The 21,736-nt window shown below is 39.0% G+C and overlaps 1 protein-coding gene and 1 pseudogene across 4 annotated transcripts; both read left to right on the forward strand.

Annotated features, from left to right (window-relative positions):
* Window positions 1-2,191: 2,191 nt before the first annotated feature.
* LOC112169739 lies at window positions 2,192-6,792 on the forward strand (annotated as a pseudogene).
* Window positions 6,793-8,559: 1,767 nt separating this feature from the next.
* LOC112169744 (TMV resistance protein N) lies at window positions 8,560-19,129 on the forward strand. 4 transcript variants are annotated; one of them, XM_040509457.1, is made up of 14 exons: window positions 8,560-8,728; window positions 9,045-9,543; window positions 9,786-10,875; window positions 10,985-11,263; window positions 11,366-13,802; window positions 13,937-14,227; window positions 14,826-15,045; window positions 15,402-15,572; window positions 15,687-15,764; window positions 16,229-16,320; window positions 18,187-18,243; window positions 18,410-18,454; window positions 18,538-18,582; window positions 19,080-19,129. In XM_040509457.1, exons 2-5 carry the CDS (start codon window positions 9,068-9,070, stop codon window positions 13,778-13,780), a joined length of 4,260 nt encoding a protein of 1,419 aa, XP_040365391.1. In that variant the 5' UTR covers window positions 8,560-8,728; window positions 9,045-9,067; the 3' UTR covers window positions 13,781-13,802; window positions 13,937-14,227; window positions 14,826-15,045; window positions 15,402-15,572; window positions 15,687-15,764; window positions 16,229-16,320; window positions 18,187-18,243; window positions 18,410-18,454; window positions 18,538-18,582; window positions 19,080-19,129. The 4 variants fall into 4 exon arrangements, with proteins under 4 accessions (XP_040365391.1, XP_040365392.1, XP_040365394.1 ...); XM_040509458.1 differs by having other exon boundaries at window positions 9,048-9,543; XM_040509460.1 differs by lacking the exon at window positions 19,080-19,129 and having other exon boundaries at window positions 18,187-18,334; window positions 18,538-18,573.
* The last annotated feature ends 2,607 nt before the right edge of the window (window positions 19,130-21,736 follow it).

The following is a 21,736-nucleotide window of genomic DNA, read 5'->3' on the forward strand; positions in this document are numbered from 1 at the left end:
AATCAGCATATGCATCTATGCTCCCCAATACAGATCCTTGACTGCTTGTTCATACACCATCTTCAGTTTGCTTTCCACCATCTGCTCCTTGACTTCCTTCCATACCCTCTACATCATCATCATCATCATCGTCATCATCATAATCTATACCATAAGGGTCATAATCTTCATCATCCACCTCAGGGTTGTAATCATCATCATTATTCCCATCAGATCCATCATCTTCTTCATCCTCTTCATTATCTTTAAACCCTTGTCCACCATAACTTTGCATGAAATCTAGGATGTCTATATCGTGCAGATCATCAAAGTCGATACCGCTAGAGTTTTGGTTGCTCCTTTCATCAACCTTTTCTTTACCCTTGTCATTTGGACCAATACTAGCAGCCTTCATCTGTTGAAATGGCACAATATCCTGGACCTCTCTTATAACTATCCCAGCGTTTCTCTTTGCTATTTTTCTTGGGCTATCTAGCAGTTCCTCTATAACTACCCCACCAGATTTTGCTTGGCTAAAAAAGATGTCCTCTATTTCATACACTTCATCCAAGCTGTCCCCATACACACCATGCAGCTCCATATGATCTAAATACAGTAACATCAACCTAATTGAAGGTACACAGCAACACATTGTTATGGCATCCAGATCAGTACTTAGCTTCGTCAACGCTTCATCCTCAGAACCAATCCTATACCAATAATCTATTCTCTGCCCTTCATATGTTGGATCCAATTGCCTCACCATATTGTCTATCTCTACGAGGGACATCTTGTCCTTATCCACATAGTCAAAAAAATTCACATTTCCTCCCACATACTTGTTATCCCTTATACATCCCCCATGAAACACCTTTATTGTAAAACAATCCGGCTGCCCTGCAAAAAAGTCAAGGAGCAAAACAATTTAGCTTCAAACATCCCTTTACAAAAGCATTAAACCAACTAGTAAGCACCATAAAAGTCTACAACGTAATCACCATAAAGTCTACAACAACCAATTTCCTCTGCAAAGGTCCCTTTACAGAAAAAAAAAAAAAAAGAAAGAAACACAAGCTAACCAACCATTGTATCGCCATAAACTCTACAACAACCAAAGTTAACAGAATAAAGCCAAAACAGTCATCCTCCTTTGCATATTAGGTCCCATTAGGACCACAACACAGAAAGTAATGTCAAATTTGAAAGCACATGGCAGACCAACCCTATTTCTTTACTACCACCTTGCACATGGCACCAAACTTATTTATTTATCTGTCCCCAACTGAGAGCACATACAATTCAGCAATTTCAAAAGCATGAAACCATATAAACAAGGAAACACCTGAAGCTATATTTTCAAAGCCCTAAACCCAAAATCGAAAAACCTTACCCATAACCCAAAATTTTTATGGAAACCGTAGATCCCGAACTCGTGAAAGCTTAAATACCTTCCCCCCGTTCACATAAACCCGTGAAGCTTCGAAACCCTAAAAAAGAACTCACCATAATTGGGAACCTCATCTGCTTCGATATCGGCTCCCCTTGGAATCCATAGGTCAAGGTCGTTGCCTACCATGTGGCCACGTCTTCAATCGAAGCTTCGATTCAAAACTTCGACTCAAATGGAAGAGGATTCAGCTTTGGGTTTCCCGGTTTCGTGCTTCTGAGTTTGAGAGATTTAGGATTCTAGGGTTCTTCGCTGCGAGATTGGAAACAGGAATCAGATTTGCGCTTCACAGAACCCCTATTACGGTGTCCCAATTTGGGATGACGGTTTCTATTAGGGTTCTAATTTTGGGTTCTTCAGCGATTGAAAACGGCGTTCTGAGGAATTAGGCTACTCGAGTGAGAAAGGAAGGGAGATATATGAGAGGGGTACTTTGGGAATTTTGCACGTGGGAAGGTCCCACAAATCTGACATATCAGACGGCAATGTTCCACGTCAGCAACCTAAATAGTGGAAATTGACGGAATTGTGAGGAAATGGCTCGATTTGATAAAATTGGAGAGTTTGAGGACTTTTCTGATTAAATTAGAAGTGCAGGGACTAAACTGACTAACCCCTAAAAGTACAGGGTAGTAAACAGATTTTTTTCCAAGACTTTAAGTTACTACATTTTTAGTTCCTTAAATCAAAGACTTTTACTTGCTGTTGGGTGATGTATTTTTATTAGGACTGAAAGTCTGAAACTGATGGTGGACTTTTATTAGTATGGCTGATAGATTTTTATTGGTCAGTAACCAAGTAGTAAGTACTACTGGTCAATACCTATGGAGTTTTATTAGGTTGCTGCATCTGATGGAGTTTATTAGGTTGCTGCACTTTTAGTCTTTAATTAGGTTGCTGCACTTTGATTGTTTTGCTGTTGTGTTTTGAACAGTTGATTTTTGAATGTTTGATTTTTGTTGAAAGTCTAGGTGTTCAGAATTGGGCCTTCAGAATGGCCCCAAAAGAAGTCTTACAAAGCAGGGAAACTGAAATATTAATGAATTGGGCCACAAAAATGGGCCAAAAACTCTAAAATGGCCCAGACCAAAACCGAACCGGGCCGACTCGAATTTACGGCCCAACTGAAGGTTCAGCCTATTACATTCTAGATCCGGTTTCAGTCTTAAAAAATCCATAACCGACAACTTCAGGTCGGGGTCGGTTTGGGCCTGAAACTGACCCAGCCGACCCGGACCATATGCTGAGGCCTAGGTGTTTTGGTAAAAATAAGGAGGTCCACTTAGCTTTTCAAGTATTCTAAAAAGTAAATTAGAGGTGTATTAAGTATAGAAGGTCTAAATAGCAAATTTAGAGGTTCAACTAGAACCATCCATTCCATAAAAATTGATTTTAATAAAAAATAAAATAAAATAATAAAAAAAACTTCACACCTAGTGCACGCCAAAGAGTTTTCAGCCCGCACCCAATTTTTGGGCCAAAAGTTTGATTAGTCAGACAAAAATTTCATAATTTATTTTGCCCTTCCGCACACACACGCACTCTCTCTCTCTCTCTCTCTCTTCCTCTCATCGTGTATATCGAAGGAGCTCAAATCCAAAGTCGAAGCAAAGCAAATTTGCTCAACCCTACTGAATGGGTATTCTTTCCTACCGAATTAGGGTTTCTTTCTGAGTTTTATTTTGGGGTTTCTTGAGATCTCACGATGAACATGAGATGCGAGCCCAGCACCTGCAGTCGTAGTTTTATTGCTAGCTACTAATCGAGCAATGAAAAGGTGGAGGAGATCCAGCCTGGCACGAGCGGCCAAACCTGACCGTCAAGGTCGTCACCACCAATCCGGTCGAGAGGTCACCTCCAAGAATGGCGGCGCTCGATCCTCTCTCTCCTCTGGCCCTCTTCGACCCCCTCACATCACTGAGTGCCTCGTTAGCGATGAGACTGGAACCATTGTCTTCACTGCTCGTAATGACCAAGGTACGTATATGGACTCTTAGTCTTTGCTGAGTGCTTAAGGCTTTTAGGTTTCAACAGTTTAGAATGAGAATTGCTCGTATGGGTTTGTATTGGTTGATGAGAAATTTAGTTTGTGGAAGCGAATTTTTGCATTTGGTTTCATTTTTTGCATACCAGATTATAACATTTAACATTTCTATATGTGTAAATCTTTGTGGTGGATCTTCAGATCTATGTTTCTAGGGATTTTGTTGAATTAAAGTTAAGGTGTTTATGGATCTCTGATATTGCTGTTGTTTTTGGTCCAACTTGATTAGCTATGCATATGAATGTTGAATGTGTCCTATATTTGTATATATCATATCACAGTTGTAGGGTGTTGGGTTGTTGTGTTGTGGTATTGTGGATGTGGTTGATATGACAATAGGATTGTGGAGCATTTGTACCCTACAGAATATGGAGTTTTCGGGAGTGTGTATGATTGGAATGTACTATATATGGAGTATTATGGAGTGTGTATGATATAAATGTAAAGTGATTATTGAGCTTACCTTTGGGTTATATTTGCAGTTGACATTATGAAGCCTGGTACCACTGTGATCCCAAACAATGCAAAGATTGACATGTTCGATCAAGGGGACTATGAGGCTTGCAGTTGATAAATGGTGTTGTGTTGAAGTCACAGAACCAGCCAGCTTTGAAGTCAAGGAGGCCAACAATCTTTCTCTTGTCGAGTATGAATTACTTAGTGTTGCTGAATCAGATCAAAAAATCTAATTTGATGAAAGACTGAATGATGGGTATATGTGAGAGTGGATATTAGTGAATTAGTAGCAAATCTATGGGATGCCTCTCTGATAGTTCTCAACTGTTTTTTCAGGTGAAAAGTGAAAAAAGTAGCTTAGAGCAGATATCTAGAGTTTACGGAAATCAGGTAATATCTTTGTTTAGTTTTAGATGCATGCCCATAATGCTTCAATTCATTTATATTCTGTTGAGATGATCTGCACAGTTTCACGACATGGTATAAAAGTTCTTTGATAACTTTGTGCTTCCAATTAATTATAATAGTTCAATTTTGTGCATTTTATATTCATTGTTTTCCTTGTTGATCATTACCTTGGCTTATGGTTGCTTTAGTATTTCAAGAATTCATTTTAGCTCTAGTAACATGACTTGGAAACTACAATAAAATAGATCTTTATTTGCTTAGCTGTGGCTTTAAAATTTCCAACTTTTGTGTTTTCATTTTTTTTACATGAGCAATTATGGAGGTCTTGTTGCTTGTGATCTTTTTATTCTTGGATGGCTGTAAATGTTCAATCCGCCAAAATGTCTCTGTTTTTGCAGGAAACTAGATTGAATTCTTCCTAATTTTTTGTACTATGTGTACAGGCTGTGGTTGTAAGCATTGATTCTTGCAGAGTGTACATCAAAAATCAAAATGAAGTAAAGTTCAAGACTGTAAGAGTAACAAACCCAGGTAAGGAGACAATTTCAATGTGATAGATTTTTCATTACACAGTGTGATAGATTTCTATTAGTTCTGATGTTCAAAATTAGGTACATGTACAAGTCTCTCCGTTTTGTTTCTCGTTTCGTTTTGTCTCTAGTTTACTATTTTTTCCTGGTACATTGATATGGGTGTGTCTTCTATGGTTGTTGACAACTTAATAAATCATACTGAACTGGAATCACTCAAGAATAATATTTCTACATTCAGTTATGGTTTTTTAACCTAGGTATCCGTTTCCTTAAAACTGTACCAATCCATTAATAAACTTGAAATAGTTCCTTCTAAGCAATTTAAGTAGACAACTTAATCAATCAAATTGAACAACTTGACTCAAATTGTTCAAAGTTTGCTGCTTAATAGCTCAGACAATTCTAAAGCAAGAAACTCACATTTTATGGTACTATTTCTATTTTTCAAATATTTTTATATGTTGCTCTTGTTCATGCTATTTACTGCATATTTTAGCTCTTACTTATTTTGCATTCTAACTTCTTTGTTTTTCATTTACAATAGGACAATATTGCAACAGATTAAAGTGCACACTATGAAGGTGGTACTGATAAAGATGTTGCTGATGAAGATGATGCAAACTTTAATGAGGGCTTTTATTAGTACATATTGTTAGCTTCCTTGCTTAAGAGTGATTACGTTATGAAGACCAGATTTTGAAATTTTTAGAAACATCCAGCACCTAAGTATTTTAACAGTAAAGCAATTAAATCAGTGTTTATTTTATTTTATTACTGTTATTATTATTATTATTATTATTATTTTTTAAGAATTTGCATTTTGTTTTCCTTCATTTAATGTCAAAATCAAACTCACTTTGAAAAATTTTCTTTCTGTGTTGAAAAGAACGCGCCTCACGCGCGGCGAAAAAACAGAGAGAGTACGAGTGCTTCTCCCGGCCGAACGCCGCCGGCGCTCCTGCCGTAGCGTTCCGGTCCGGGAGAGGATGATCGGTGCAGTTTTATGCCGGAGGCTTGGCCTAGGGAGGGATGGCGGCTGGATCTCGGACAGAGAAGACCGATCGGTTTTCTTTCTTCTTGGATCGGGGGTCAAGGTGGCTCGGCGTGGTGCGATCTACCGGCTGAGTCTGGTGTCACGGCAAAGGATGGTGGCTTGGCATTGCTTGGCGATGGCGGGGCTGAGGTTGGAGGCTTGGCGAAGGCTGCGGTCTCGATCTCATGGCAGAGGCGGGCCTGGAGGGGATCTGATCTCTCTGGGGTTTCTGCTTCTGTTGGCGTCCAGGTACTGGGGTGGCCCGCTTTGTGGTGCGACGACGTTGTGGTGGTGGGATTCGCTGCGGCGGCGGGGCAGTGCAGAGGGGCGGGACGGCGGAGCGCGCGGGCATTGGACTCGATCTTGGTGGATTGCGGCGTCGGATCCTTGTGGGGAGTGGCTTTTGGGCCGAGTCTTTGGGCTAGGGTTTTTGTTTAGTCTGTTTAGTTTACTGGTTTTGCTGTTAGTTGTTGGATCTGCTCGTCAGATCTCAAATAAGTCCATGCTTTTTAGAGTTATGGTAGTCGTCGTGGTTTCCGGCAATCGGATTGATTTGGGTTGCTGGCTCGTCGTCAGGATCCAGTCCTACCTGGTCTTTGTGCTAGGTTTTCAATATCAGCCTGTGTTGAGGAGAAAGGGTGATTCTGGGATAGCCCGCCCAATAGGGTTCTATTGGTTAGTACCTATCCTAGTTAGTGCTACTTATTTTGGTCCGATTGGCGCGAGCAGCGGCTCAATTCGATTGTGGTTGTGGTTGTTGGATCCATTGACGCGTCCTTTTCTCTTTGTCGGAGTAAGGATATGTGATGTTAGTCTGAGTGTTAGTGTGATGTATACCCTGATGGGTGTTGTAATTTGAAGTATTCTTAATTGAATGAAGTTATTTTCCGATCAAAAAAAAAAAAATCAAACTCACTTTGCACCTGATAATGATAATCTTTTAATCAATTTAATACACTTCATTTCGAGACATTTTCAAAAATATCAAGTCATAACTTGAAATATTTAATCTTCCATTATTGTTGACTTCAATATTCTTTTATGTTGATGGCTTCAATTTTCAGTTCATAATGTTCCCCATATTACCGGCTTCAATATAATAAATGTATCGCTCATTTCTGCTTTCATAAGTTCAATTCACAGCTGCTCATATACAGTACGTATGTATATTACTCATTAATACGGTCCTTTTGTGCATTCTGTATTATGACATTGAACAAAGGACGCCATCAAATTAGGAAGCAAGTTAATGGTGGTGGATATGCGGAAAAGAAATTACACAATGAGATCGAGGTAATCATTTATCTGAATAAGGATAACTTGGAGGAAGACGAGTATTTCAGCTCATGCTTTAGAAGAAAGCATCCCATTCTCTGATTTCTTTTCCTCATTACCACCATCAATAACTTGCTTCCTAATCGTACTATCTCCTAGAGTCAAGAACCTATCCATCCAAGTCAGCAAACAAAATTTAGCTAGGATCATATATCAATCCTACCAAAATTTAGTTGGCTGCTTTAGATGAATTGGTTCTTGGCTTTAGAAGATACTACGATTTATCGACACAATAAAACTACTCAAACCTATCAATGTGAGTATGCTATATGCTACAGATACTTTCCTAAGACCTATCTAAGTTATCGGGTGTTCATCTCCCTCTAATCCAGTTATTATTCATCTTCAGGAAACCAGTCATCTACATATATGGCTTAATAAATGAAAGGCAAGTTTCTAGATGGTATATTTCTTTTCCTGTTATTCCCTGTTTTACGGTATTTCAAACTCTTCACTATTGTCAGGAAGCTCTTATATATTGGTTGATATACACTACATATATTATACTAATAGATACAACTTAGCTCAATTTCAGATTACCTACATTATACAGAAAATTCTAATTCTATTGCTAACCTGCAACCTGCATTCCGTCTTTCTTCTCTTGCTTACTACTATATCGTACAATTCTTGATGTTTGATTCCATACAAAAGGTCAAAATAATGTTTCTACTTACTACTCTTCATTATCTTTCCCTATTAATTGATGTTTTTGTCCTTCATTATTAACTGATGATATTCCTAAGCCACTTATGCTTTGACTCTTCTTTAATGATCAGCTGATGACTTAGCATTAAGTCTTAATTATTATTATGCTTCAACATGTAACTAATCTAAAAATTAACGCATAACGTTCAATTCCAGCAAAAATAAACGGAAAAACCCAACCTCTCTGGTAAGGTTTTATTTTTCTAGCAACGATTTCACATTTGCAACAGTCAACAAGAGTATCAATGGTGTGATGTTGGGACTTATCTCTTGGATGTATTTTTCTGATGACATTATCTCTTGGATGTTGTAACAAATTCTTGAGGACATATTAAAAAGCTGGAAGAACACAGAAGAGCGAGGAATTTTCTTTTCCCCTTTTGTTAAGGGCAACCCCACTAAAATACACCTTTGACTGGAAATGGAAAGATATAAAATAAAAATAATAATGAACATTTCAGAAAACCTAATGTGAGCGATTGACATGGGTTCAAGCCAGCTTGCAACAACAAAACAAATGCGTGGGCCCCAGCTGACTTGGATCGCATTGACCGACTGGTAAAGTCTGAAGACCGGAGTCTTGTCCTGCTAAAGTCTTTCACGATCTAGAAATAGATCTATCCTCACCCATCTCTTTCAGCTAGTCTCTCTCTAATCTCACTAAATCTACACTTGTCAATCTCAGTCTCGCCCTTGCTTGCTTCTCCATCTTGTTCAAGTACTGCTGCTACGTGATTCCCATATTTGAACACTGAACCGCAACTTCAAATTTACCCCAAACTCAGGTTTTAAAGCTCCATTAATTTCTCCTTATTTACGTTGTTTAGCTATATATCTACTATTCGTTTCAGTATAATATTTGGTTTTTATTTTTTTTTCCTAGTATTTCTGCAGATCTGCCTGATGATTTGTTGTAAAAGAGGCTTTAATGCCAATTATTTATGAATTTCTATGCAAAATTACTTGTGATCAAATTAGTTTCCCACCAAAAAGCAAAGCAACTAACGTTTATCGCTTCATACTCGATTCGTTTATTAGAATCAACGTTCATATATAGTGGATTTACAAAGAAATCCATCATTATTTCTATTTTCTATGCAGCAGGACGGTAGATTCAATTGGAAATGAGCACAGAGAGCTCTTCACCTCCTCGGTGGAAATATGATATCTTTTTGAGTTTTAGAGGCGAGGATACTCGAAAGGGTTTTACAGACCATCTATACACTGCATTGGGTGATAAAGGAATCACAACTTTCAAGGATGATCCTGAACTTCACAAAGGGGAAGCTATTTCTCCAGCACTTTTTGCTGCAATTAAAGAATCGAGATTTGGCCTCATTGTTCTCTCACAAAATTATGCATCGTCAACATGGTGCTTGGATGAACTTGTGAGAATTCTTGAATGTATGAAAGCAAGAGAAGCTGTGCTGCCAATTTTCTATGATGTTGATCCCTCTGATGTACGAAAGCAAACAGGGAGTTTTAGACAAGCCTTCGCTAATCATGAAGAAAGATTAAGGGGTGACAAGGAGAAAGTGCGAAGGTGGAGATATGCTTTAACTGAAGTGGCAAGTTTCTCTGGGTGGAATTCAAAGGATCGGTATACATATTCTCTTTTCTTTTTGTCTCTTCCATTTCTTTAATTTACAAATAATTAATTTTTCTGTTCTTCATTGTGTTATTCACAAATAATATAGGCAGATAACCAATTGAGCTTATGAGGCTTTTTAAATGTCATTACAAGAATATAAAAGAGATTAAGTCCAATGCAGAGACATTTTCATAAACTAAATTAATCTTCATATCAATAACCTGATAAGTTTAGTCTATTCTGTGTTGTAGGTATGAATCAAAGCTCATTAGAGATATTGTTGAAGTCATATGCAAAAGATTGCAACCTACATCATACAGTTATGCAGAAAATCTAGTTGGAATTTACTCAAGATTGCATCCAGTTAATTTGCTTTTAAGTGTAGGGGTGGATGACGTCCGCTTCATTGGTATATGGGGAATGGGCGGGATTGGTAAGACTACTATGGTAAGAGCGGTGTATGAGAGAATCTTTCATGAATTTGAATATAGTTTCCTACTTACCGATGTTAGAAAATCCATTGAAAAAAGTGGTCTACTTAAGTTACAAAAGCAACTTCTCTCTGGGATTTGGACAAAGAAGGCCAACATATCAGACCTTCATGAAGGAGGCACGATTATAAGGAGGTTGTTAGGTCACAAAAAAGTTCTTCTCATTCTTGATGATGTGAACCATTCAAGTCATTTAGAATATTTGGCAGGAAACCCAGAGTGGTTTGGTTCAGGGAGTAGAGTTCTTATCACAACTAGAAATGAGCATTTGTTGATTGAACATGGAGTGGAGAGAAGAATGAAGGTTGAAGTATTAAATGATGATGATTCTCTTCAGCTTTTTTGCCAGAAAGCATTCAAAAGAGGTTGCCCTGAAGAAGATTTTCTTGGTTTGTCTAAATTTGTTATAAATTATGCCAAAGGTCTTCCTTTAGCTCTTAAAGTACTGGGTTCTTTTTTGTGTGGAAGAGATCCAAGTGAATGGAACAGTGCACTGAGAAAACTGGGAAGAGTTTGTAACTTGGAAATCTTTGACATACTTAAAATAAGTTACGACGGTCTAGATTCTGAAGAGAAGAAAATATTCCTAGACATTGCATGTTTCTTTAATGGACAGGACAAAGACCGAGTAACACAAGTACTAGCCAGTTGCGATTTTTCTGCAATTATTGGAATAAAAGTTCTTACCGAAAGATCTCTCTTGACTGTTTCGCATGGAAGACTAAGGATGCACGATTTGCTCCAAGAAATGGGTTGGGAAATTGTCCGCCGGGAATCTCCTAACGAGCCGGGCAGGTGCAGTAGATTGTGGCTTCATGAAGACGTCAAACATGTCTTGACCAAAAATACTGTAAGAAATTTAGTAAAAGAATAATTTTAACTGCTATTTGCTAGTACATTATATGATAAATCAGTCTACTAAATCTGCTTTTTATGGTATGCTAAAATTTGGTTGATAGGGAACTGAAGAAATAGAAGGCATATTTCTGGACTCAATCGAGTCAGGAGTAGACGTGAACGTGACTCCGAAATCATTTTCAATGATGAACAATTTGAGATACCTGAAGATTAAGAATGGGAACCTGCCTAAGGGGCTTGAATATCTTCCTAATAATTTACGGATTCTTGATTGGACGAGGTATCCATCAAAATCCCTGCCATCACATTTCAACCCTCAGAAGCTTCTTGAACTGAACTTGTGTCATAGTTGTATTAAACATGTTCAGATAGGAACGGAGGTACACTATAATCACTATATCATTCTTTCATTACTTATAATAGTTGTTGAATATATCATGGAAAGCTAACTTTTTTTCTATGCTTTTTTACTTGACATGCAGCCTTTATACAATTTGAAAACCATTAATCTGAGTCGCTCTCTGAATCTTGTCAACACCCCAAACTTTAAAGGTATGCCATATCTCGAGTTTTTGTTTCTTGAAGGTTGTATAAGATTGTATGAGGTTGACCCGACAATTGAAGTGCTTGAAAGACTTACTGTGTTGAACTTGAAAGATTGTAAGAATCTCGTGCATTTTGCAAGCAGTGTACTTGGCTTAAAATATCTCAAAGTTCTGAATCTTTCTGGTTGCTCAAAGCTTAGAAAACTACCGAATGACATAGGTCATTTAGAGAGTTTGGAGGAGCTTCACGTGAATGGCACTGGCATAAGAGAACTACCTTCCTCTATTGGAATGCTTGAAAGACTTCCTATGCTGAAAATGGAAGATTGCAAAGATCTGGTGTGTCTTCCATGCAGTGTAGGTGGCTTAAAATCTGTCAAAGTTGTTAATATTTCTGGTTGCTCAAAGCTTGACAAATTGCCCGAGGAGTTGGGCCATATAGAGTGTTTGGTACAGGTTGATGCGAGTGGAACTTCTATACAAGAACTACCTTGCTCTGTTGGCATGCTTGAAGGACTTCTTTGTATGTCCTTGAGAGATTGCAAACATCTTGTGTGTCTTCCAAGCAGTGTAGGTGGCTTAAAATCTCTCAAATATCTCTATCTTTCAGGTTGCTCAGAGCTTGACAAATTGCCGGAAGAGTTGGGCCATGTAGAATGTTTGGTGCAGGTTGATGCGAGTGAAACTTCTATACGTGAACTACCTTGCTCTATTGGCATGCTTAAAGAACTTGTTTCTATGTCCTTGAGAGATTGCAAACATCTTGTGTGTCTTCCAGGCAGTGTAGGTGGCTTAAAATCTCTCAAATATCTCGATATTTCTGGTTGCTCAAAGCTTGACAAATTGCCAGAGGAGTTGGGCGATATAGAGTGTTTGGTACAGGTTGATGCAAGTGGAACTTCTATACGAGAATTACCTTGCTCTATTGGCATGCTTGAAGGACTTGTTTTTATGTCCTTGAGAGATTGCAAACATCTTGTGTGTCTTCCAAGCAGTGTAGGTGGCTTAAAATCTCTCAAATATCTCTATCTTTCAGGTTGCTCAAAGCTTGAGAAATTGCCAGATGAGTTGGGTCATGTTGACTGTTTGGAGAAGCTTGATGTGAGTGGAAGTGGCATCAGAAAACTGCCCTCCTCTATTGGTCTTGTGAAAAACCTCAGAGTATCTTTTGCAGAGTCATCAAAATCATGGAATATGATGTTCAAGCCCTTTCAGTTATTGCGAAAAAGAAGTCACATTCCGGCAGGATTGTCGGTTCCTTGTTTGTCGGGTTTGCATTCATTAACTGAATTGAATGTAAGTGAGTGCAATCTTTCTCAAGAAGTATTGCCCAGTGATTTTGGATGCTTGTCTTCATTAAGAAGATTTGATCTCAGCAGAAATCAATTCATTACACTACCCGACAGCATCGGCCAACTCTCTAGACTTGAATCTCTTCAGTTGCATTGGTGCCGCAATCTTCGGACATTACCACAGCTTCCATCTCTTGCATCGGTAGACGCTAGCCACTGCATTTCATTAGATACTTTGGCCAATCAAATAGGGCAATGTAATTCGGTGCTATTCGGATCTTTTGTTAACTGTTTCAAACTGGTGGAGAATGAAAGCACTGGGAGTATAGCGGTTACATTGTTAACACGCTACCTTAAGAGTAAAGCATTTTCTGACCATAATAATAGATTTAACTGTATTGTTCCTGGAAATGAAATTCCAGAGTGGTACAATCACCAAAGTGTGGGGGATTCGATAACCGTAGAGCTACAACCAGGTTGGTTAAGTAACAAGTGGATGGGATTCGCCTGGTGTGTCGTTTTTAGATTCCTCAAACCACAGCCGCCTTGGACTGAGATGTTCTTTTGTTGCAATCTTGTTGCCAATGGAATACTCATGCCCTTCAATTTTCAATTTTTTGGGCCAGAGTGGGGAGCTCGAGGGTGGGGAGAGTTCTATGCAATTAAACCTGTGTCAGATCAGATTTGGTTGTCGAATTTGCACCGTGATTTTTGCAAACATGAGTGGCAGGATATCTACTATCGGCTTGATTTCTCAATTGAAATCAACTACATCGACATCGAAAAGATTGAGGACCGAAGGATATATACGAAAGTTGTGGAAGTGAAGAAGTGTGGGGTCCGTATGGTATATGAGGAAGATGCAGAGGAGCCTTTGGAAACATTATTGCAGCAGAGCAATGTCGGCAGTTCTACCAAGCAACGCCTTCAACACTATGATGATGATGACGACGACGACGACGACGATGCATCATCTAGTAGTGCAAGTCAAGCTCATCCAAGAAGCATGAAACAACTCCAACTTGACGGCGCAGGACCCAGTGGAACCCCTTATTCATGACCAGAATCATCGAAGGAAAAGAGTAGGTTCTTGTTTGTTGTTCTTTTTCCCCCAATTATATTGATCTGGTTAGAGAAGGGCTCTGCTTCAATCAAATTCTCTCTCTTTCTCACTCCCCATTGATTCTGATCACTTTCTTGTCTTCTGATTTTGCAGCATTGAAAAAGCAGGGGGAGCTGGATTACCATTGGGCCGAGTTCGATGACGTCCGGTACCACACATTCAGGGCTTGCGGGGCGTCTTATTGTCATTGGCGGTCCTAGGAATCTCGGTGAAGGTTTCATCGAGATCAATGCGTGGGTTCCGAGTGAAGGTCCTCCTCCGCAGTGGAACTTGCTTGCGAGAAAGCAATCTGGTAACTTTGTCTATAACTGTGCTGTAATGGGATGCTGAAGCTTCATATGTATAAGATTGGTTTGTCCACCAACACAGGAGTCTTGCTAATTGGTAACACCTTCCCCTCTCTTTATAGATTGTTTTTCCATTTGGGTGGGGTGGGTGGGGGAGAATGGGGAAGAATTTTAGACTTACTGAAGATTCAATTGAATATTTTCTTGGAATGAGATTGATCTTGAGGAATTTTTTTTCTCTTTTCTTTTCAAACTTCTTTTTGTTTTCCTCCATGGAACACCCCCCCCCCCCCAGTGACATAAGAAATTTCAAAAGTTGGCATCATGTAGGAGAAGAATGGGTTCAATAATTTGAAGTACCAACACATTGTGGTAGGTCGTCAGTAGTGCTTGCTGAAGCTTTCTTACTTAAATAGACAGAACTAGTTGTAATGGTTTCCCTTCTTTAATTTCATTTGCGTTGTCTTCGAAAGAGAATGAGAGATTGTTAACTTGGATGCTGGCTTATGTACGGATTACATACTTGATGAAATTGATGGGATATATTTCAAGTTTTCAAAGTTAAATTCATGTGGATCTCTCGTAGGGTTTGATATTTTCTATGGCATGGTAACTGATTGATTGGTTTTCCTCAGAAACCCAATTCGGGGTTTTGACTAGTTCCAATGGGTCATTGACCATTGATGGTTTTGCAGGTGATGATGAAAAACCCACACATTGTGCTGCTTTTTTTCGCTGCCGGCCCCACCTCCGGAAACTGTGTTCTTGAGTGGGCTTCCTGCTGGGGCTATAAAGGCTGCATATGGATCAGTAGTGCAGATTCTTGACCCACCTAGAGATGGGTTTAATCTTACATTGAAGCTCAATCTCTCTAAACTTCCTCCAGATGAAGGTTCAACGAGTTCCTTTTCTAAGGTCATTATAAGATTGCTATATTGCCATGAATATGCTCAAACATTTTAGGACAGTGTCGCTTGTTATGGTATATGAGTATATTAGGTAGAATGATGAATCTTTCGGAGAGGTTTTCCTAAACTGTTTTTGGTAGTGTTGTTGAGCTTTTTGGATTGCTTGCTTCTCGTATAAAACCCACCTAGTTCTTTCTTGTTATTTGGATTGGTTTAGATGATCTTTTAGTGGATTATAGTCTTTTAGGCGTCCCTTTGTTATCCATGTTCCAGATTATGTATTTTTCCGTTTGATTTTGTTTTTTGGCTGAGTTTCTAATATTTTTTCTTGTCATGTTGTTGTTTGATGTTGATGATGTGTAGAGTACAAACATGCTCTTTTGGTAAAGATTGCATCTGTAAGGGAAGTGGTGCTAGGAGCTCCATTGAGAGTAATTCTGAAGCTGCTTGCTTCGAGGACTGTTGCTTCCAATATTGATCCACTTGTTGCTCTTGTGCATCGGCCAAAGGAATCCTTTTTTCCTTATTCCTCAGGTAAAGTTTCATATTATGATGAATCCTATTTGTTTTCTATATTCTCTAGTTTAGCTACTTAGGAGGACAATACTTGAAAAATTTGCTGCTAAATTTTTATAATTATTGTGACAGGCAGAAAAGGTGACCGTGGTATTTCCTATGAGATTCAAGGACTCTATTGACATTGTTCTTGCAACTTCCTTCCTGCAGGTATACTGAGTATACTCTTAAATTAGTTGAACTACATAAAACGACTTGCAAATATAAATTCCTTACTGGAAGAGATAAAAGTCACTCATAACTAAGTATGTTGATGAGGCTAATAAAAGTTATCTGATATCGGACATAGTGCAATCTTGTCCAATCTTGAAATAGTACCTCTCAAGCTATGCCGCCTCGAATGAGGTTTTGTATACTTCCGAGTTCTTATTGTGAACTCTGAAGGTTTGCTTTGTTATCATTTAGGAATTTGTGGATGCAAAATGTACGGCTGGACTTAATAATGCTCCTTATTGTATGTGGTCTCCGACCCCTCCTTTAGAACTAAAGGGAGCTCCTGATGAAGCTCTATCTGTCAATGCGGGATTTGTCGCTTTTGGTAATGTCATGGAAATGGGCAGCTTGTTATTAATTTTCTTTCTCGCTGTAATAATCTGTGCTGTGTACCAATGCAGTTGTTTTACCTCGTCATGTGGAAGGCAAGAAACTGGATCGGACAGTTTGGAGTTTATCAACTTTCCATGCATATGTTAGTTATCATGTTGAGGTGTGACTTCTTCATATGCACCTATTTCCATCTTTTGTTCTCTTTTTCTACCTCCTGATTTGCTAGTTTGGTACTGTAGCTGACTTCTGATGCAGCATAGAGCAACAGTTGGTGAGAGAATGATTTGGGTGGGTTTGGCCGTTTGGGAGATTAAGAAAGCAGATTGATCTTAGAAGAAACAGAGGTCTTAGCTGTAGAATAGAGAAATAGAACGAGGGAGGTAAGGGGAGATAGACCAAGGCACCAAGCCTTCAATAAAACTCAATTTTATTTCATTCCAATCTGCCTTGGGTTTACAGTAGGTAGCCATATTTATAGGATTAAAAAGCATAACACTTGGACTCCTAGAAAATGGTGCAGGACATTCTAAAGTTTAGCTAGTCAGTGCAAGTGATATAGCTGAGTACGATCTAGTTAGCTTTCAGACTAAATGTAGAATATTCTTCACTGAATTCACAAAAGGGATAGGAAAGGAATTTCTAAGTTTGGCATTTCAGGTGTGAAAATGTTTATTGAGCATGAACTAGTGGAAGAATCATTAGTCATGTCTTAATAAGACACATGCCTATTGCTATTCTGGTAAAAACTAATTTGTTTATGGATTGAAACTAATTAAATTGCTTCATGGTTTTGATTTGTTACTGTCAAATCTCCTACTTATGATTTCTCGTTTCAAGATATATATGATGCTAGTAATAAACTGACATTTAGTGCTAGTAATAAACTGACATTTAGTATGCAAGAACACTATGTAGAATTTGTTATCTAATCAGAATAATTATATTTGGAAGTAGAAGGCAAAATTTCACAATACAATTCTATGGGAGGTGAGGGTTCATTGATTACTCTAGATTCCAGAAGGTAGTATAGAATACCCTTTTGATTTCATTAGCTTAATTATGTCAAACTGAAAAGGTAGGACTTCCATCTCTGTGAACTGTAAGACCATTACTGAGGAAGTGTTCTTATAGCTAAGACCGTATGTTGGCTTAGCAGTTAGTTTAAAGTTAAGGATGGAGTTGAGAATTTAACCAAAGAGCGTAGGAGATTAGTCCTAATTACTTTTTATGGACTAATAAACTTGAAAGCTTCAGACCCTCTTCGATGGTAATCTTAGAGGTTCATCCGGTGAATGATTCTCGTCAGTTTGTCTTGTTGGAAAATTTTGGTCTGCTATAGAGCTATAGTTAACTTTGTTTAGCACCATAAACCCCAGCCTTTTGCAGCAAACAAGATGGAGAGTGAGCTCTCTGAATTATTGCTTCTTGTTCTGGTTTAATTTGGTGATATTGAATTATAAAAATGTAGGCCAAGTGCATGACTGTGTTCTGTTTCATTGTGGCTGGTATCTGTTCTCCAGTCAATGGGTACACTCAACGAGTCAACGTGTTTGTCACGTTTTGATTGACTTCATTGATACCTCCAATTGTGTTTAACCTGGTCAAATAATAATATGGATATATTTTGTTGACCAATACATCAGAATGGTCTTTGTGTTCAATTTGATCTATGATTATTTACTGGAAGGCACATTTTTTTCCATAGTGGACTATCAAATTATAGGTTCCCAATCAGGGACTGAAATGAATGAGGAAAAGTCTATGTAGGCTACTGGCCAAAAGTGTACTTTTATACCTCTTAATCTTCCTTCTTAGACCTATAACCAGATTCCTGCTATTGGTAAGGTGGTAGCTTTCTTCTGCTGCATAAATTAATAGTAGTAATAGTAAACAAACCTATGTTCAGATTGGAAACAAGATATTTTGAAATATTATGCAATAATAATCTCACTGGAAATTTTCTTGATTTCGCCTCTTAGCTTCTGTGGAAAGTTAACAAGCTCATTAATCTTTTTCACTTTGGCAGGAGAAACTAAAATCTGTTGAATGCCTCCAACCTGCTTCCCGATGCTGCAAAGAGTATGTTAGTTTTTCAATTACCTTTTGAAGGCACCTAGTTTTATAGTAAAAGGAACTGCAACGGAATATCTTTCAAATTTATTTGTTCTAGCCATGTAAGAAAAATGAGGTGATTCTCTTTATATAATGTTAAGTCATCTTCTAGTAGATTGAATATGAATATTTTGCAGGATTGCTGATTTTGTGACTGCGAATCCAGATCCGTTGATACCAACGTAAGAATATCACCAAATTTTTGTAAAGTTTAGTTTGCATTATGTGCATTGTGATCATTAAGTTGTATTTATCTGTCAAGCAGAAATCGAAAGAAACAACGATCCTGTCACTTTTGGAAATGGCTCTGGTACCATCTTCTCTTTACTTTTCAATTCTTGTTTATCATTTTCAAGAGAAATGCTGCTCTACTATTAAGATAAAATTGCTTCAAACAAAGAAATTATTAGCACTATTGAACTGAGAACAACTTCCCAGCAAATGTAAAATATGTTGTGCTAAAAGATCATGAAGCATTTGAATTCTTTCTATAGATAGAAATGTGGACTCAATCTTCATCCTTAGTCCTCAATTGTATTTCTGATAGTTATTACTTATCCATATGCTCAGTGTTGGGTCATTTGTTAAGTATGATTTTAATGATGCCTAAAACTTACTGTTATTGATGGAAGTAGCAGTAAAGCTAGAAAACATTTTGTGCTTGGTTCCTAAAATAACAAGATTAACCTTAAAATTTGATTAGCAGTATCTTTGGCCTCTTCTTTTCCCTCATCTGTAATGCAGTATCAATCAATTAAACGCAATGCCTAAACTTCCTAATATGACATAAGATTGTTTGTGGTACAGTGGAATGCCCTGTTTTGGCTTGTCATCGATTTGCTGTTGCTGCTGTTGTGATGGGTGCTCTCTTCACCTAGAAATGCCACGCTGCTCCTGCTGCGGTTCATGCAGCGGTGAATGCTGTGTTTTATGCAAGGGTTCATGCTGCAGTCCATGTAACTGTAATTCGTGTTTCAGTTGCCCTTCACTACCAAAGTGGCGATGTTGCTGCTCATGTCCCCGATCCCGTTGCTGCAAAACTAGTTCATGTTCATGCAGCAGAAATTGCTGCATTTTACCATTGTGTTCGTGTTCAAGTCCCGATTGCTCTTGTTTGAATTGTTTCAAATGGAAATGCTCTTGTCCTAAATGTCTGAAGGTACGGCCTTGTTGCTGTTGTAAAATAACCTGCTGTAACCCTTGCAGTACATGTTTGTAGTATTCATGACATCTCTTATGGAAGCTCTGTATCATGGCTTTTTCATATTTAACTAGTCTAGATATGCTGCAAATATTCATGTATTCATAAAATTGAGTTGATGAAATAAATTTTATAGTATTGGCCTCTTCATTTTTGGTTTTCTGATGAGGAAGTGTGTTCATTATCATCTGCAATTACTACGCTCGAGTCTCCTAGTGATTCTGATAAAAAGCTTTACAAGCCATAACTAGGCTCAGTTTAAGTTCTTAGGTCAATGAATCTCTGTCATCCATTTCTGGGCTTCCGGGATATAATTTCTATGTTAATTCATTGCTAGAATAGTTTCTTGCTCATTGGTTTTGATGAAAATGTAGTAGCAAATGGAACCATATTATATGTAAGCAACCCCCACCATGCAATTAACACAGTTGTGTCATTCTATTACATTAGTTTTTAAAAGGATTTATAGAATTTTCTGTGTATTCTTCTCATTGTGAGGAAAGCATTATATACACAAAGGATTACTAAATTACAGCTATCTAGATCCTCTGTCTAAGCTATCTAGATCCTTAGTCTAAGCAATTACAATGAGTTAGCTAATTAGATCTTTAATCTAGGCAATTACATAATGAAGAGGAAGCTAAGATCAAGCAATTACAAAATACAATGAATCTGGACAGAGATGGTTAATTAGGTGATTTAGCACTCCCCAGCAAATCTGACGATCCAGGAGAGACAAGATTTGACCGTAGAAGAGCAAACCGCTGGCGGGAAAGACCTTTCGTGAAGATATCGGCAATCTGATCTGGAGATGGAGTGAATTGAACGCGATGAGCACCAGAAAGAAGGTATTGGCGGATGTAGTGATAATCGAGTTCAATATGCTTGGTACGGGCATGAAAGACTGGATTAGAGGCCATGTAAGTGGTACTGAGGTTGTCACACAAAAGGATGATGGGTCGAGGAGGTGAAAACTGAAGTTCAGTGAGGAGATATGAAATCCAGATAGTATCAGCACAAGCATGAGCAAGAGAACGATACTCAGCTTCAGCAGAGGAGCGAGAAACAGCCTGTTGCTTCTTAGCACACCAAGATATAAGATTAGGTCCTAAAAACACACATATACCTGTGGTGGAACGTCGAGTGTCAGGACATCCAGCCCAATCTGCATCCGAATAAGCACGAAGAGTGAGAGGACTTGAGGAGCGACGAAAAGACAAACCAAAGTCTGGAGTCCCTTTCAGATAGCGAAGTATACGTTTAGCGGCAATGAGATGAGAGGTGCGAGGAGCACTCATAAACTGAGCAACATGGTGAACAGCATAGGCAATATCAGGGCGAGTGAATGTCAAGTATTGAAGAGCGCCCACAATTTGCCGATACTCAGGGCCATCAGGCAGCAAATCACCTTGCAGGTGGGACAGCTGAGAAGTAGCACAAACCGGTGTAGTACAAGGTTGGCACGTAGTCATGGAGTGGCGATGAAGGAGATCCATGGTGTACTTGGTCTGAGAGAGTCGAAGACCGGTAGAAGTAGGTTTAGCTTCTAAACCCAAAAAGTAGGAAAGACCACCAAGATCACTGAGCTCAAACTCTTTGTTAAGAGTGGTGACAAACGAAGAGAGAAGTTCAGGTTGATTCCCAGTCAGAATAATGTCGTCCACATACAGTAAAAGCAACATGATGGCAGACTCGGTTCGAAAAATGAACAGAGATGGATCAGCCTGACTCTGAAGAAAACCAAATTGAAGTAGGAATCCACTGAGCCGCTGAAACCATGCACGAGGAGCTTGCTTCAAACCATATATTGCTTTGTTGAGGCGACAAACATGATGAGGGCGAGCTGGATCAGCGAAGCCTGGAGGTTGACGCATAAACACTGTTTCAGCAAGAACACCGTGAAGAAAAGCATTCTTCACATCCAACTGACGGAGGAATCATTTAAAGAAAGCTCTGGAAGAGAGGGTAGGACAGCGTGTGTGCCGGATGGAGCATTTGAAGTAGGTTGCCGACGTTGATAGGTGCGTAATGGTGCTGGAGGAGGCTGTGAAGTCGGAGGAGGTGGTGGAGCCGGAGGAGGTTGGGGAGCCGGAGGGGGCTGTGGAGCCGGAGGAGGTTGGGGAGCCGGAGGGGGCTGTGGAGCTGGAGGATACTGGGGAGCCGAATGAGGCGGAGAAGCCGGAGGGGGCTGGGGAGCCGGAAGAGGCGGAGTAACCGGAATGCAAGTCCACTCAGAGGAGGTGGAAACAGGAGAAGATCTGAG

This window comes from Rosa chinensis, chromosome 6, assembly GCF_002994745.2.
Source record: "Rosa chinensis cultivar Old Blush chromosome 6, RchiOBHm-V2, whole genome shotgun sequence".
Taxonomy (NCBI): domain Eukaryota; kingdom Viridiplantae; phylum Streptophyta; class Magnoliopsida; order Rosales; family Rosaceae; genus Rosa; species Rosa chinensis.